We start from the raw sequence: 15,378 nt of genomic DNA, 5'->3' as shown, positions 1-15,378 counted from the left end.
CTGTTGAGAAAATGATGAAGCATAGCTAGTAAAACAGAATTCACAATAGGAAAGCTGCACAATCCATGACTTTCTGTGCTATTCCACCCAAAGAGACTCACTATCAGAAAGAGTAATTAAACCTTTTAGTGGGTAATGACAAACAAAAAACAGACTTTATAAGAAACAACACATAATGATTATTTCGGCTCCAGTGTAATTCTAGCCTACTACTTCCATTAAGGGAGGGAAAGTTCCATATGCTGAATTTAAGGGGAAAAAATGGAATTTTTAAATTAGCTCCAGACTGAAGAGCTACATTTTTTATTTTCACTGAAAAAAATGGGATATTACAACTTTAATCATTTCCCTCCATGTCAGACTTATTCTTTCCCCAGGGAATGGCTGCAGCTTTATGCAGTAGACTGTTACAAATTCAGTATAACTAATTCAAAAGGATTTTCTAGTAGTTTTTGATTGGAACAACAGCTGCAACAGTGAGCAGTAATTTTGAAACTGCTGCTCGTTGTTTTATTTTACATCTTTCAAATCAAGCAAGACGCCATTTGACAGCTGGAGCAGGATGAAGAAGTTCTGGTGAAAACGTTAAGCAGTTCTGCTATATGTCTTGGCAATTATAGAGTAAAGAGGGCCCAATCCTGCAATGAGTGAAGTCAATTGAAGTTTCATCATTGAGTTAAATAGGAATAGGAAAAAAAAAAGCTCAGAAAGAGGGCACAAAACACAAACCAATCACCATTTTATAAGATTCTTATATATTATGCACAATTTCAGATCTCTACCATCTTGAAATATAACATCAGTATGTTAAAAGTATTGTAATTGGCACTTAAAGTTGCCAAATGACATTTACAACTATATAGTCTATACAAATGGTTAATATAGTTACTTCTGGCAGTGCTAATATGGCAAATTAAAACTAAAAGTACAGACACTCCAGTTTGGTAAAATGAGATCAACTTCTGGATCAAAGCTAGGTATAAAATGTCAATCCACACTTGTAAATTGGGGTCTAGATCCTTAATGCAAAAAATTAACTAAATCCATAAAGTGGCTGAGACAGGCATCTCCAGGACTTTTATTTACCTGAAATTAACCGTTAAATTAAAGCTAAAAGGGTGCCAGAAGTTATGCACAGTGATTGTAAACCTTTTTACTTACAAGAGAACTTCAAAATGTAATTTAAAACAAACTTTACAAACATGATTCAAACTGTACACAAAATGTTACTGCTAAACATTAGCCTAACTATAGTGATCATTTAAAGGCACAGTTTTAAAAAGGTATCCCTCTGCATCCCAATATTTGCTTTATTTTGAGAATGTGTATACATTTCAAAAAGATATGAATTAGTGGAAAACAATGCCAGATACAATACAGTCAGTCACAGAACAAGCTTATGTAAATCATATGACTTCACTAATTAACAAAGACAACATTCTGAAAGGTCTGTACTGACACCCATTGTTGCATTTTACTAGCTATGGCAAATAAAAAGAAAGTGCTTTTGTGGTTGTCGACTATTGTCCTTTGAGGAGCAAACTGAGATCAACAAACTGATTTTACAGAAGATTCACACCAGATGCAGTAGTAAATGACTCTTAAAAATACTTAGATATTAAGCCACCCACCCTATTTCTACTAGAAATACTACCACTTCGGAAAATTCTGTTTAATCCATTTTAGTGCCTTTGAATTCTACAGGTACACTGAGATCTTAGACAATTCCAGTAAGCAAACAATAACTATATGAGTCACGCAGACTGCATCTGAAATTTCACTTACACTAACTGAAGCCAATTTTAAAGCTAAATAAAGAAAATTACCGAGTGTCTGAAGCTTTGCTAAAGTAATGCAAGTTCGGTCACAGAGTTCCAGAATTTTGGCAAAAGACCACTCAGAAAATTACTAACAGCCTACCTGCAGATCTGTGTACATAATGGCTCATAGGTCACTTTTGTTCAAACAACTAAAAGCCTTAAAGTCAGAGCTAATTTGATGATGCTAAGAAAGCAACTGCTTCAACAAGAAAACAGCACATTACTAAGATAGGTGATTCCTAAAGGAAAACAAGCTAACGGCTGTTAGTAAAGATTTGTAAACCCACAAAGAAAGGCAGGCAAGTGTGAGTGGTGCTTTATACAGGCTAACTGTAGCTTTCTTTGAGGACTTTTTGGTAAGGATGACGGTTGCAGACTTTGGCAACAAGGTAACACTGGGACTATGTATGTATGTGTGTATGTGCATGACAGCCTGTTCATTCACAAGACCAGATTGAGTGAAGCTCTGCCTCTATTCATCTGATAAGAAGGGCTGAAGGACTTTAGAATTAAGTAGATAGGTTCTTAGGTACTTGCTTGTCCTATATGACATGGTGGCACATCCATAAGCATGTGAGACAGTAAACATGTGGGCACAAGTTCCATAAAACAACAGACACTTCCTATGGGATAGAAATCCAAATTAGGAAATTTGATTCCAATTCCATTCTGTCTTCTACCGAACTTCCTAAAACTGTTTGGTACTTCAGGATCAGGACTGAGATGCGTGCATTGCTCATCAGCCTTACCAAGAAAATAATTCAAGATCTGAAGAGATGGTGTACAATTTGTTTCAAACTCATAGGCTGTCTTCAAAGAGGCCTCTAAAAATACACCTAAAATATATATTTTTTTAAAAATCCACATTTGCAATGCAAAACAGACAGACAATCAAAAGGACAGCTGCTCCTTTCATTATATTATTACTATTTGTATTGTGGTAGCACCTAGGGCTCTACTCTGGACCAGGACCCCACTGGGCTAGGTGCTGTAGAAGCACAATAGGCACGCATGCCTGCTTGCTCAGATAACTGAAAGGTTCTTTATAAGCAAGCTGCTGCACTTGCATACAGTGCAGGCACTTTTTCCATATGGTCACGGAAAAGTTGGCCTCCTCTACCACGGCACTGGGAATGAGATGGGCTTTTTAAATTTCTTACTAATAACCAGTTGTTTATTTTGGCTGTAGACTTTCCCTTCCTGTATCTCATTAGAGGGCCAGTGCAACATTAGAAAATTCTGTCACAGTATGAAGGACAGTGAAGTAGATAGAAGCTGGCACCTAGACAGTTCCTGTAACATCCATCGATGGGACTCAATGGCATGAAGCAAGACCAACTCCTGCTCCCTCTTATGGGCATGAAGCTGTGAAGGGGTCAATCTACCGTGATTATACACCTGTAGGTGAAGACAAGCTTGTCACAGAGCACAAAAACTATCATCTTCACATAGATGAAGCTGTAGAGGGCTGAGCTGGATTGTGTTGGTGCAGTCAGTTTGGCTCTGCTGGCATGGTGGCAAAGGCTCAGGAAGAAATGACTCAAGAGATGTGGCACTTTCTAGTATATGCGGATGGACAAGGATATCTTGGCCAATTGCCCCTACCTGTTCAAACCAGACATATTCCACTGGCTTAAAATTGGCAGGTGACATTTTCAACATCAATTTCCAGAGTCATCTGAATTCCAGCCAAAAAGGTCATGTGACCACTTATAGACAGATGGAAAACAACATCCATAGCCCATCACCCTACCTATTCTGTATTGTTCTTATGGTGGTTTTTTAGCTACTCTGAAAGATCTCAAGGAAAGGGCCACCACCACTTCCCTGAGGCTTGGTCTACACTAGGAATTTATGTCAGTATAACTACGTCACTCAAGGCCATGAAAAATCCACACCCCTGAGTGCTTTACTTATACCAACCTAAGCCCTGGTGTAGACAGCGCTACGTCGATGGGAGGGTTTCTCTCGTTGACATACCTACCCCTTCTTGGGGAGATGGAGTACCTACGCCACTGGGAGAAGCTCTCCCATCAGCATAGATAGCACTTCTTCACTAAGTCCTACAGCAATACAGCCACACTGGCGTAGCTGCGCCGCTGTAAGTGTAGACAAGCTGTAAGAGTATTTATTCCACCATCGAATATATCTCACTGCAGGACGTTACTCCTGATATTTCTCCTACATTCTTCTTTCTCTAATTTCATACCATTACTTCAGGTAGCTCCCCTTTGTATCATGCTGAAAAATTCCCCTCTCTTCTTAGTGTACATACTCTGGTAGTCATGACTTAGTCAAGATTCAGAGATTTAGAGTGAAATCCTGGCTCCACTGAAGTCAATGGCAAAATTCCCACTGACTTCAATTGGGCCAGAATTTAACTCATAGTTCCTTTAATCTTTCCTCATATGTCAATCTCTCAGACAATTAATCTTTTTTTTTTCCTGCTCTTCTCTGAACTCTCTCCAGTTTGTCCATATCTTTCTGGAAATCAGATACACAGGACTGAATGATATATTCCACAGAAGTCTTTCCCCAGTAGAAATCAATATGATATTTATATATATACACATACACACTACACAGGAAAAAGTATAATAAAAGAACATTAAAGGTTGAAAAGCCAAGCATTCAGATGTTAAGGAATGCCAGAATAAAGGTTCCCTGTGCAACTTTATTTCAGCCCCATTTGTTCATATGCATTATCAAACAGTCTTCAATCACATCTCATTTTTTCACAGGACCCCTGCCTCAAGAGGGACAGTGCTCACTTAATGAGCAGCTATTTCCCCTCCACATTGTTCAATGTGTGGCCCTATCCATTAGTTACTGCAAACTATTCAAACCCTGCTCTGAAGACAAATGAATTTCCTCATGGGCTTTTCTATGGTGCTCATCATAATATTATATGAGTGTTTCACAATTTATTTTCAGAACACCTCTGAGACGATGAGGTATTTATTTGCTCTGTTTTACAGATGCAGAACTGAGGCAGAGAAAGATTCAGGTCGAAAGTATTCACTAATTTTGGGTTCGATACCTAGGATCTGATTTTTCAGAGTACATAGCATCATATAGCACTTTGTACGCACAAGCACAGCTCCCGCTGCCTCCAATTGCAGATTTGTGTAATCAGCACTTCTGACAATCAGACCCCAGGATCTCAAGTCAGGCACCTAGAAAATGAGAAACACACAATCAGGGTTTGCCTACACAACCCTCAGCAGTGAGACTATAAGCCTGGGTCAAAAGACTTCCAAAAATAGTTACCAGCTACAAATAGCTGTGGAGACATTGCAACTCAGGCTGGAGCTTGGGCTCTGAAGCCTAGAACATGAGCCGCAAGTTAAAAGCACTGTTTATACAGCTCTTTTTAGCACAGTCGTGTGAACCCCGCAAGCCTGAGTCTGTCAACCCAGATTCGGAGGATTGCTGTCATGGGCTGCTGCCAGCTGTGCAGACATACTCTCATTGACTACTCTGAAAAATTTGGTTTAAGTGACTTGATTAGCATCACATAGGAACTAGAATCCAATGTAGCAGGGCAGCATTTGACTGCCTTCTCTTTCTGTAATACCCTGGCTCATTCATTACACATCTCCCAACTGGTGCAAAAAATTAAGCAATGGCCCGACAACAGACTCCTTCAGTATACAACCCTGATTCATCTTCAGAACAGGTCTGTCGTATACACTGAAGGAGGCAGGTATTCTGTGGAAGAAATTGTATATAATCATGTAATTGAAGACTGTATCATAATGTATACGCACCTGGGTCTGAATTAAGATTTCACAGGCAACCTTAATTGTGGTATTTTCTAAGTTTTAAGTGCTTGACTTTGCAACTTTTATAATGTTCTTTTAATGGATTTGTGTATACTTTTCTACACTGAAAAAAACAAACGTAATCATATGCATCATATTGACACCCACATAGGTCACCAGCAGGGTTGAAATCTTTATATTCATAGCACAGCCCTGTGCCACTTGTTCTAATGGAGTAGGTGACAACAGAAGTTGTCATCCTCTGTGTGGACAAGCACTAACTAGAGGTGATACACACACATACTTTGCCAGAGGGTTTCACAGATATTTGCTGACAGCAGAGGAATAGTGAGACTCAGGAACGTTGGGTTGCCTTCCAGGCTCTGGAGGGGAGTGAGCTCTAGTGGGCACAGGTTCCCCAGCCCTGCTTCACTCCCAGGTACCTTGTAACTCCCCTGCAGCCAGGCCAGTCTCCCTCCGCCACTAGAGAAGAGACTCTCCTCAGCTTCTGGCTGCTCTGGCCTTCTTATAAGATTCAGCTGTCCTGACTGGGGTGTGGCCCAGGTGTAGCTCCTTCCCTAATCAGCTTGAGCTTTTTCTCTTAGCCGAGAGCCCTATCCCAGGGCTGGCTTCAACCCTGTCAGCACTGGAGCAGGTAACCACCCTGCTACAGGCTGAATGCTTAGTTATCTTTTCTTTTTACCTTACATTGGCCTTTGAGCTAGGGGAGAGAAGCAGATGGTAGGAAGTGACCAAGGGAGGGTAACTCAGGGGGACTCTAGGGTGCCAGACACTGTTGACCCCTGTTAGGGCCCTGGGTTGGAGCCCAGTGGAGTCGGAGGGCCCACAGTCCCCTACCAACTGGCCCCAGTGCAGGAGGGGCTTAAGTCTCATGCCCACTTCATTCCCCATCTGGTAAGAAGAGAGACTGGACTGAAACACTTTCCCACTGGGAGGTGGCACTAGGCCACCTACCCAACAAGGTGTATTACGCAAATCAGTACTGAAGATGCTAAAGAAGAGCTAGTCCTGGATGAGATGGAGGTATTCAGAGGAATATCTGGTTTGGATGACTCAATTCCTTACATGTGCACATGACGACAGTAAAATTCACAGGAGAACTTCTTATTGTCAACAGAAGAGAGGTCTCAATTTTGTACAGCTGTTCCCTAGGAGACTGGGTTCTATGAATTGGTCACCCAAGGAGGCTTATGTATACTAGAAAAATAGGTTAAAGCTGGGGTTAAAAATAGGTTAAAGTACGTAACCATGGCCTTTTTCCTACAGTAGATGTCTTTTACTTCGATTAAGCAGGTTACGGCATACCTACGTTCCCCGTAGTTCCTTTCTGTGGTGCTTCTCTCTGTTATTTGTTTTCATATCTATTTCCTAAATATTGAGTAGCACCTGTTGTGGAGTAGATACACCATTATAACCTAAAGGGCCAAATTCTCCTCAGATGTGTTCCATGGATAGCAATTCATTTCAGACAATCTGCTTTCCCTCTCCATGTTGTCATAAACAAATAGTTAAGGGTTAATGTCTCTTTTACCTGTAAAGGATTAACAAACAGGGAACCAAACACCTGACCAGAGGACCTATCAGGAAACAAGATACTTTCAAATCTCGGTGGAGGGAAGCCTTTGTTTGTGTTTTTTGGGTTTTGCTTTGTTCTCTCTGGGTCCTGGAAGGGACTAGACGGGCAACCAGTTTTCTTGCCAATCTCCCTGCTACAGTCTCTTATAGCGAGTATTTTAGTAAGAAAGGCAGTTATAGTCTTTTGATTGTTTCTGTATTTGCAAATGTGTAGTTTGCTGGAAGTATTTTAAATTGTATTTCTGTTGGAGGAGGCTTTTTCTCCAGTTTCTATAAGCTGACAGACCCTGTAACTTTTACCATCTAAAGTACAGAGACACCTTTTACTTTTTTCTTTCTTTTTATTAAAAATTTTGCTTTTAAGACCTGTCTGATTTTCCCTTCTTGTTGAGGCTCAAGGGAATTGAGTCTGTACTTAACAGGGAGGGAGGGGAGAAGGGGGAATCCTTTTGTTTTAGATTCACGGAGCTTGAATCTGTTTTGCCTCTGGGTGAGGGAGAAAGGGGGGGAGGGACATTCCTCCCTGTTTTAAGATTCAAGGAGTTTGAATCACGGTAATCTTCCAGGGTGGGAAATCCTAGGAAAGGCAATGGTGAGGAAAGGGGTTTACTTTCCTTGTGTTAAGATCCAGGGGGTCTGGGTCTTGGGGGTCCCCAGAGAAGGTTTTGGGGAGACCAGATTGTATCAGGCACTGGAATTCCTGATTGGTGGCAGCTTATCAGATCTAAGCAGGTAATTAAGCTTAGAGGAATTCATGCTGGTACCCCAACTTTTGGACTCTAAGGTTTAGACTGGGGAAATATACCATGACCCATGTACAGAACTGCATGCAGAACTGAGAGATTTTTGTTATGAGAAATTATAATACAGCCCTAAACTATTAATGTTAAGAACTTTTTCATACAAGATGATTTCCCCCTATTGCTGGAATGCTACTTTCACCTTCAAATAGACAAACTAGGCTGCACCTTAAACTCTAATTAACATTTTTCATTCAATGGAAGTTACAATGGTTTCTTAATCACTAACACCAGTTACCTTAGTGCACACATTTGCTACCTATCTTCACAGTTCTGTATCAGGTGAATTCAAAGCAAAATAAAATATGAAGGTTGCTGTTGCTACCTATGTTGAGAGCTGTTTCCTGTTTGTCCCCAGTCAGGATCCATATCTTGATTTCTGCTTTCATTAGTGTTGCTATAGTTTCTGGAACACCTGCTTGAAGGCGGTCCTCAATGGCTGTAGCTCCAAGAAGCAGTAAATCCTGAAACAAACATAAGAATTTGAGGGGTTGTTTTCTTTAGGCCAATATCAGCTTAGATCACACTCAAAAGGGAATTAATGACTGCATGCTGTACCTCATCACTAATACAGTGTTTTGGCAAGAGCTGAAGAAGTTACTCACCTTGTGCAGAAACAATGGTTCTTCAAGATGTGTGTCCCTATGGGTGCTCCACTGTAGGTGTGCTTGCGTCCTTGCACTGCTGATAAGAGAACTTCAATAGCAGTGTCCAGTAAGCCCACACATGCACTGTCTCTTCTCGTGCTGTGCCCGAGGCTAGTCAGTGCGTGCAGGCTAGCCCCGCTAAGTTCCTTCTCTAGCACAGAGTAATTGACAAGAACTCTGAAGTAGAGGAAAGAGAGTGGGTTGTGGAGGGACACACATCTTGAAGAACCATTGTTACTGCACAAGATGAGTAACTTCTTCTTCGAGTAGTATCCCTGTGGGTGGTCCACTGTAGATGACTCCCAAGCCGTATCGTTTCTGGAGGGCCGGGACTTCAGAGTCTGGTCCATTACAGATGGCAGTACTGTGGAGCCAAAGATGGCGGCGGAGTCTCTGGTGATCACATAGTGTTCCGTGAAAGTGTGGGCTGACACATATCACCGCTCTACAGATCTCCGAAATAGGAACATTCTTGAAGAAGGCAACGGATGAGGAAATAGACCTTATGGAGTGTGTACAAACAGTCTGGAGGGGTCATACTGCAAAACTTGGTAACACTGTCTGATACAAGTTGAGACCCATTTGGAAAGCCTTTGGGCTGATACTGCTGAGCCCTTGGATCTTTCTGCAACAAAGAGGAAAAGCTCAGAGGACTTCCTGAAGGCCTTAGTCCTGTCCAGGTAGAAGGCCAGGGCTCTCCTGACATTCAGGGTATGCAACATAGCCTCCCTGCTGTCTCAGAGAAGCTTGCGGTAAAACATGGGAAGGTGAATTAATTGATTCACTTGAAACAGGGAGGTAACCTTAGGGATGAATTTTGGATGTGGCCTAAGAGTAAGCTTTGTCACTGAAGTATACCGTATTCGGTGGATGCACCATCAGAGCAGTTCTCTCTCCTATTCTCATGCCCAAGATAATCACTATCAGAAAGACCATTTTCATGGAAAGGTATGTCAGCAAACAGGTGGTCAGAGGTTCAAAAGGAGGCCTAGTCAAAGCTTTCAGTACCAAGTTTAGGTCCCACATGGAAGTCAGAAGTCGAGGTTGTGGGAAAAGGTTTACTATTTCCTTGAGGAACCTGGATGTGACAGCACTGAGTACCCCTCAACGGGCTGGTGGAAAATTGTTATAGCTGCTAAGTGAACCCTGAGACGGCTTAGAGGTAGACCCCATTTCATTAGGGTTAATTCACAGTCTAGGTAGGATATGCAGAAGAGTCATGGATGTTGGGGAGATTTGTTAAGAAGAGCACCAAATTATTTTTGCCAGTAAGTATGTCAAGTCAAAGACTTTCTGCTGTGCAACAGAACCTCTTGTACCTCCCTTGAACAAGAGCTTTCTAGATGTTGGACCCAAGCAGAAGCCATGCCTTGAGGTGGAGAATCCCCAAGTCGGGATGTAGGGTATGTCCTCTGTTCTTTGAGAGGAGGTGCGGAATGGCTGGGAGAAGGATTGGAGGGCACGTCGCAAGCTGTGACAGGTAAGGGTACCAGGTCTGCCTGAGCCAAGTAGGAGGAATTAGAATGACATGGGCTCCGTCTTTTTATTTTCTGCGGGACCTTCAATAGTAGGGGAAATGAAGGGAAGGCATTATTATACTGACAGATGAAGAGAAGGGAGTTACCTTACAAGTGGAGAACCAGTGTTGACAGGGCCAATTCAATCAGGGTGGATGTAGTCCACTCCCAACAATTGATGAGGAGGTGTCAATACTAGCAGAGGCAAAACTGCTTTTGTAATGAGCCAGCCACTCCCAGTCCGTATTCAAGCCCAAATTAATGGTGTTAAATTTGCAAATGAATTTTAGTTCTGCTGTTTCTTTTTGAGGTTTTTTTGTTCAAGTATGTCTACTTTTAAATCTGCATCTGTAATTTAAATCTGCCTACATCTGTAATTTTCACTCCATGCATCTGAAGTGGGTTCTTTACCCATGAAAGCTTATGCCCAAATAAATCTGTTACTCTTTAAGGTGCCACTGGACTCCTCATTCTTTTTGTGGCTACAGACTAACAAGGCTAGCCTCTGATACTTGACATCAGGCCTGAGAGCCACCTTCATGAAGATGATCTTCTGTCAGCGCTCTCTGTGCTTACGAGATCATGGAGGGAGTTGTTGGCAAAGACCACACTTTTGCTGGATGTGGCCTTCCCTGAGGCAGTGAATGCACTGGGAGTGCTTGTCTGCAATCGGGATCACCTCTTTGAAAGCAAGGCACTTCTTAAAGCCTGGAAAACCAAGCATACCCCATTGGTAGGGAAGAGTCCCCAGTGGGGGAGAAAAGAGAGGGGAAAATAAAGTACTTTATTATTATTATTTTCAAGGGTAAAATAAGAAAGGAGAAAAAAACTGAGAACTATAACTAGGAGACTAACTAGTTATAGATATATAAAATAAAGCAAAAGTCTTATAATGGCTCCATCTCTAGCCATGAGCAGTTGAGAAGGAACTGGGCAGGTCCATGCGCCCAGACTAGCCTCATGGAGCAGTACGAAGAGAGACAGCACATGTGCAGGCCTAGTGGACACTGCTACCAAAGTTCTCCAATCAGCAGTGCAGAGACATGAGCACACCTACAGTGGAGCACCCATAGGGTCACCACTCAAAGGAGAAATACAATACAGTAATTTTTTTTGTGGTTCTTCTATTTCCTCTGTGTACAATCCACATTTTAGAGGTGTATAATGGAGCCAAATGTTTCTGATCAGAAAAATAGCAACATTTCAAAAGCAATTAATTGAAGTTACACAACTTTAACTTTAGCCAGTGGATGAACATACATACTGGTGCATTCACTAATCACCATAGCAATATGCTTGAACGGTCACAATCTGTATTTCTTAAGCTCACAAAACAGAAATCACCTGGCGTAACATCATTTAAACTATTTCCCCTCCAATAAAATGTACACGCAGCCTGCATACAATCACTCAAGGCTGAAATTATTGCAATTATTTACGGACATAATCACATCATATGTAACACAAATGGAACGAATATTGAACAATCCAAGTATCTGTACTGTACACACGTATACCATATTCCTGGAAAAAAAAGAATGTCTCATACAACTAGTTAGTGCTACAGAGCTTTGCATATTTTTCTGAAATTTTAGGGCCACTGCAGGAAAGGATTTGGCCATGTTACAGAAAATATGGCAGACAAAATGCTGCAGAAGTAAAAGCAGCAAACTCTGCCAAATAAAGCCGCAGTCTTATCTGCCAGTTTTAACCTTGAAAGCATTTAAGTAATTCATCAGCCAAAGGAAAGGGGATTTTTTATACATTTTGTAATCATTTAACTTAGTTATTTGTAACTTTACAGATATTGTACAGGAAAAATTTCAGCAGCATAGATTGAAAAAAGTATCTTTTGGATTGAGAATTAGAAAAATAAATATGAAAACTGGAGTGGATACAACATTAGAAAAGTGAGAAAGAGCGAGAGTGTGCATACGTGTGTGTAATATATACATATATTCCAGCAGCTGTATTTATTAATTCAACATGTGATACATTTAGCAAAATAATACTGCTTGAAGACTATGGAGCTATTCATATGCATAAGATAAGCAGGATTTAGCCCTCAGCAGCATAAACGTCTACAGTTGTTACCTTTTCAATGATCTCATAGCACTCCTCCATCTTTTGAGTTCTGTCTTTCAAAATTGTGCTGGCTTCATTATAAACATTTAACCACTCTCGATAAGAATTTTCTGACAGGTCTGCATATGCAATGCACAGAGTCCTCAAACCTACAAAACAGAATATAGATGTTGCACACATTAACCTACCGATGGGGAGAATCGCATCATTACAATTCTTCTATTGACTGAACCAGCTGATGCTAAGCACCTGGCCTCCTCACTGGAGTCAGTGAAAGTTTCACACACATAAGTAATGGAACATCAAGCTCTAGAAAGGCAAGACAATCTCCCAGCACAGTTTGAAAACAATTGGGTTTTTCCACCAACTTCACCCAAATGGGGCAGATTACGAATTTACTGACACTGGCATAAATCTAACCAAGTCCACTGACTACGCTGGATTTACACCAGTATAACCAAGATGAGAAGCTGGCCTAACCTCTCCCCAATTTTCAGTAATCTAGTAATACTGGAGCAACAACAGTGTAATCTTTCATCTAATTTTTCATTTGAGGCTGAAAGTGATTTGTTTTAAATGTAATTACTATAAGTCACACAACCCCAATGAGGTTGGTAAGTATTATTATTATTATTATATTTCAACAGTAGGTATTTCATATATGTAATACCACTCATCTCAAATTATTGCTCATCCCAATACTTCCTTTCAGAGAAGACACTGTATTCTCCCCCTCCGTGCATGCATATTAACTCATAGCTATGTGAACAGGAGTTACACCCACACAATACATAGAGAATACGCCCCATGGAGTATGAAAGAGATCATTTTATTAGACGGCTGATCAAGTTTAACATATATGAGACCATGTCTACACTACAAAATAAGTTAATCTAATATACACTGGCATACAGCCACTGCAGATATTAAATTGCTTGTGTGTGTGTGCACGTGGCACCTTGACTGGGCAATGCCCGTTCTTACCAGGAGCACTTGTATCGATTGTAATGTCAGCGTGGGGCATTGTGGTATGGCTCCTGAGAGCCAGCAAAAGTTGATGTAAGTGTCAACCTAATTATAGAAACTGACTCCACCCTGCTCAGGGAGGTGGTGTTACTGAATTGGCATAGAGAGGCACTTACGTCAGCGGGAACCAAGTTTAAATGAAGACTCTTCCACAGCTAGGTCAACACAAAGCATCTTACATCAACCTTACTGTGTAGTGTAGACCAGGCCTAAGTAATAATTTTTATTCTGGTATGAGTTAGTCAGCAAAAGGAGGAAGCATGCCATATAAAATAGAAAGGTTTTATTATTTGGGGTTAGGGGAGTTCATAGAACAAACTGGAAAAAATAGGACTGAGGAAAAAACACATTTTTACAGTAATAAAGTAAAAGGTATATAAAATGAACAAAGCTCATATCCCTGTTAGCACTTCCTTGTGAATGACAGTGTCATGGATTTGTCACCAGTAAAATAAAAAGTTGGCATGTTTGATTTTAGATTGTAAGCTCCTATGAGCAGTGCCAGTGAGCCAGATTCAGACATGAATCTACATGAGTTTAAGTTTCAATGCACATATTTTTCCCAGCTCTTTCAGCTTGTATGTTACGCTAGCTTAGACACTTAGGCCTAATTCTCATCTCTTCTGATTTTACACTGCTGTAATTCCATTGATATCAGTGTAGTTACTCCTGATTTACGTGAATCAAAGTGAGATCAGAATCAAGTCCCTACTCTCCCTTATTCTTATGCAGGACTCAGTACTGCTCCCACTGAAATCACCAGGATTTCAACAGAAGCAGGATCAGCTTGTAAAATCCCTTTTTAGACTTACACATGGGTAAGTGAGTTTACCTTACATATACAACATATCACCCTATGGATTTGTCTTAATTTTTGTCTTGTTCAGTACTCAACAATTTGTTGACATTTAAAAATTAATACACAAAATACTAATAATAATTCAAAAATTTGATTCAAACTTGCCTGTTGTTTCACTTACCTTCTGTGGCAAAGTATTCAAGATGCAATAGTGTTTGCTCCATATACTGGGAATCTTTTGAAAGTCTCTCAAAAATAACATTATCCTATCAAAACCAAATTAAATATAAAGAGTAAATTCACATGTAAACTCTTCACTCATGTACCTACAATGCACAAGTGTTCAACCTCTCAAGATCTAACTGATGTGAGGCGCCTAAAGTGGACATGATAATATCTGAAAATGAAAATACGTACAATAATGAATTTTGGTTTACCTATGAAATGGATGTAGCTTCACTTAGAAAGCCAAAGCTGGAATGTTACAGTTTCTACCACCCTATATGAACTCCAAGCAGAAGTGAAAAAGGGTGGGATACTGTAATAGCTTTGCAAATACAAAAACACAAACATTGTCTCTTTAGATTTTTCTTCCCTTACCGCCAAACTGGTTACACTGTTTTTTAAATTTAGAATACAGTACTGCAAAGATGGAATGCTCCATTTTGGATTACTGAAGTGAGACTGGGTTTTCCAAGAACAGAAGAGTCCTGAACAATAAAAAACAAAGTTCCAACACAGATCCATACTTAAGAGTTTTATCCTGCAATTCTTACTCAGGCAAAATTCCCATTTATGTCAACGACAGTTTTGCCTAATTAAGAAGTCAGAACAATAAGCAACATAGGCTGGATTCCATTGCTGGGAATTGCCTTAGAAGCATCATCCATTACTGCCTGTGGTTATTTCTGGGACTGATAAAGGTCTGGGGTGGAGGGGAAATGATGAGAGAAAAGTTGCCTGAGAAATCAGGAACAGAAAAAAGGTGTAAAGGACATACAAGAAAAGGAACTTCATTTTTAATATCTAGATGTACTTCAAATACAGTTGTACATAAATAAGTAATTTATAATATCACTTTCGTTATTTTATGAGACCAAGACAAGAACATATTCAGGGTTCTGCCCAATAAATGCAAACTCACTTTCAAAAGTTATGGCAACTATTTTTCTTAAAACAAAACATATTGATTTTTGGAGTCATTCTTGCCTCCCCTGATCTTGCGATTGTTGCGGCCCCTTTGCTGCTGCTAGAGGGTATTCTCCTGTTCCCACTGAAGTCAAAGGCAAAACTTCCACTAACATCTATGGAGCAAGATCAGACC

General features: G+C 40.5%; 1 protein-coding gene across 3 annotated transcripts in view; it reads right to left on the bottom strand.

The window, feature by feature from the left end:
- ATP8A2 (ATPase phospholipid transporting 8A2) overlaps window positions 1–15,378 on the bottom strand; it is a 657,063-nt gene that overhangs the window by 443,047 nt on the left and 198,638 nt on the right. For all 3 annotated transcript variants that reach the window (XM_050937153.1, XM_050937152.1, XM_050937151.1), the window contains exons 21-23: window positions 14,236–14,320; window positions 12,239–12,378; window positions 8,306–8,444 (exon numbers count right to left, since the gene is read on the bottom strand). In XM_050937153.1, the coding sequence (XP_050793110.1) occupies window positions 8,306–8,444; window positions 12,239–12,378; window positions 14,236–14,320 (364 nt within the window). The remainder of the gene's footprint in view (window positions 1–8,305; window positions 8,445–12,238; window positions 12,379–14,235; window positions 14,321–15,378) is intronic.

This window comes from Gopherus flavomarginatus, chromosome 1, assembly GCF_025201925.1.
Source record: "Gopherus flavomarginatus isolate rGopFla2 chromosome 1, rGopFla2.mat.asm, whole genome shotgun sequence".
In the NCBI taxonomy this organism is placed as follows: domain Eukaryota; kingdom Metazoa; phylum Chordata; order Testudines; family Testudinidae; genus Gopherus; species Gopherus flavomarginatus.
The sequence above is the reverse complement of the archived record's forward strand: the minus strand, read 5'-3'. Positions and strand labels throughout refer to the sequence as shown.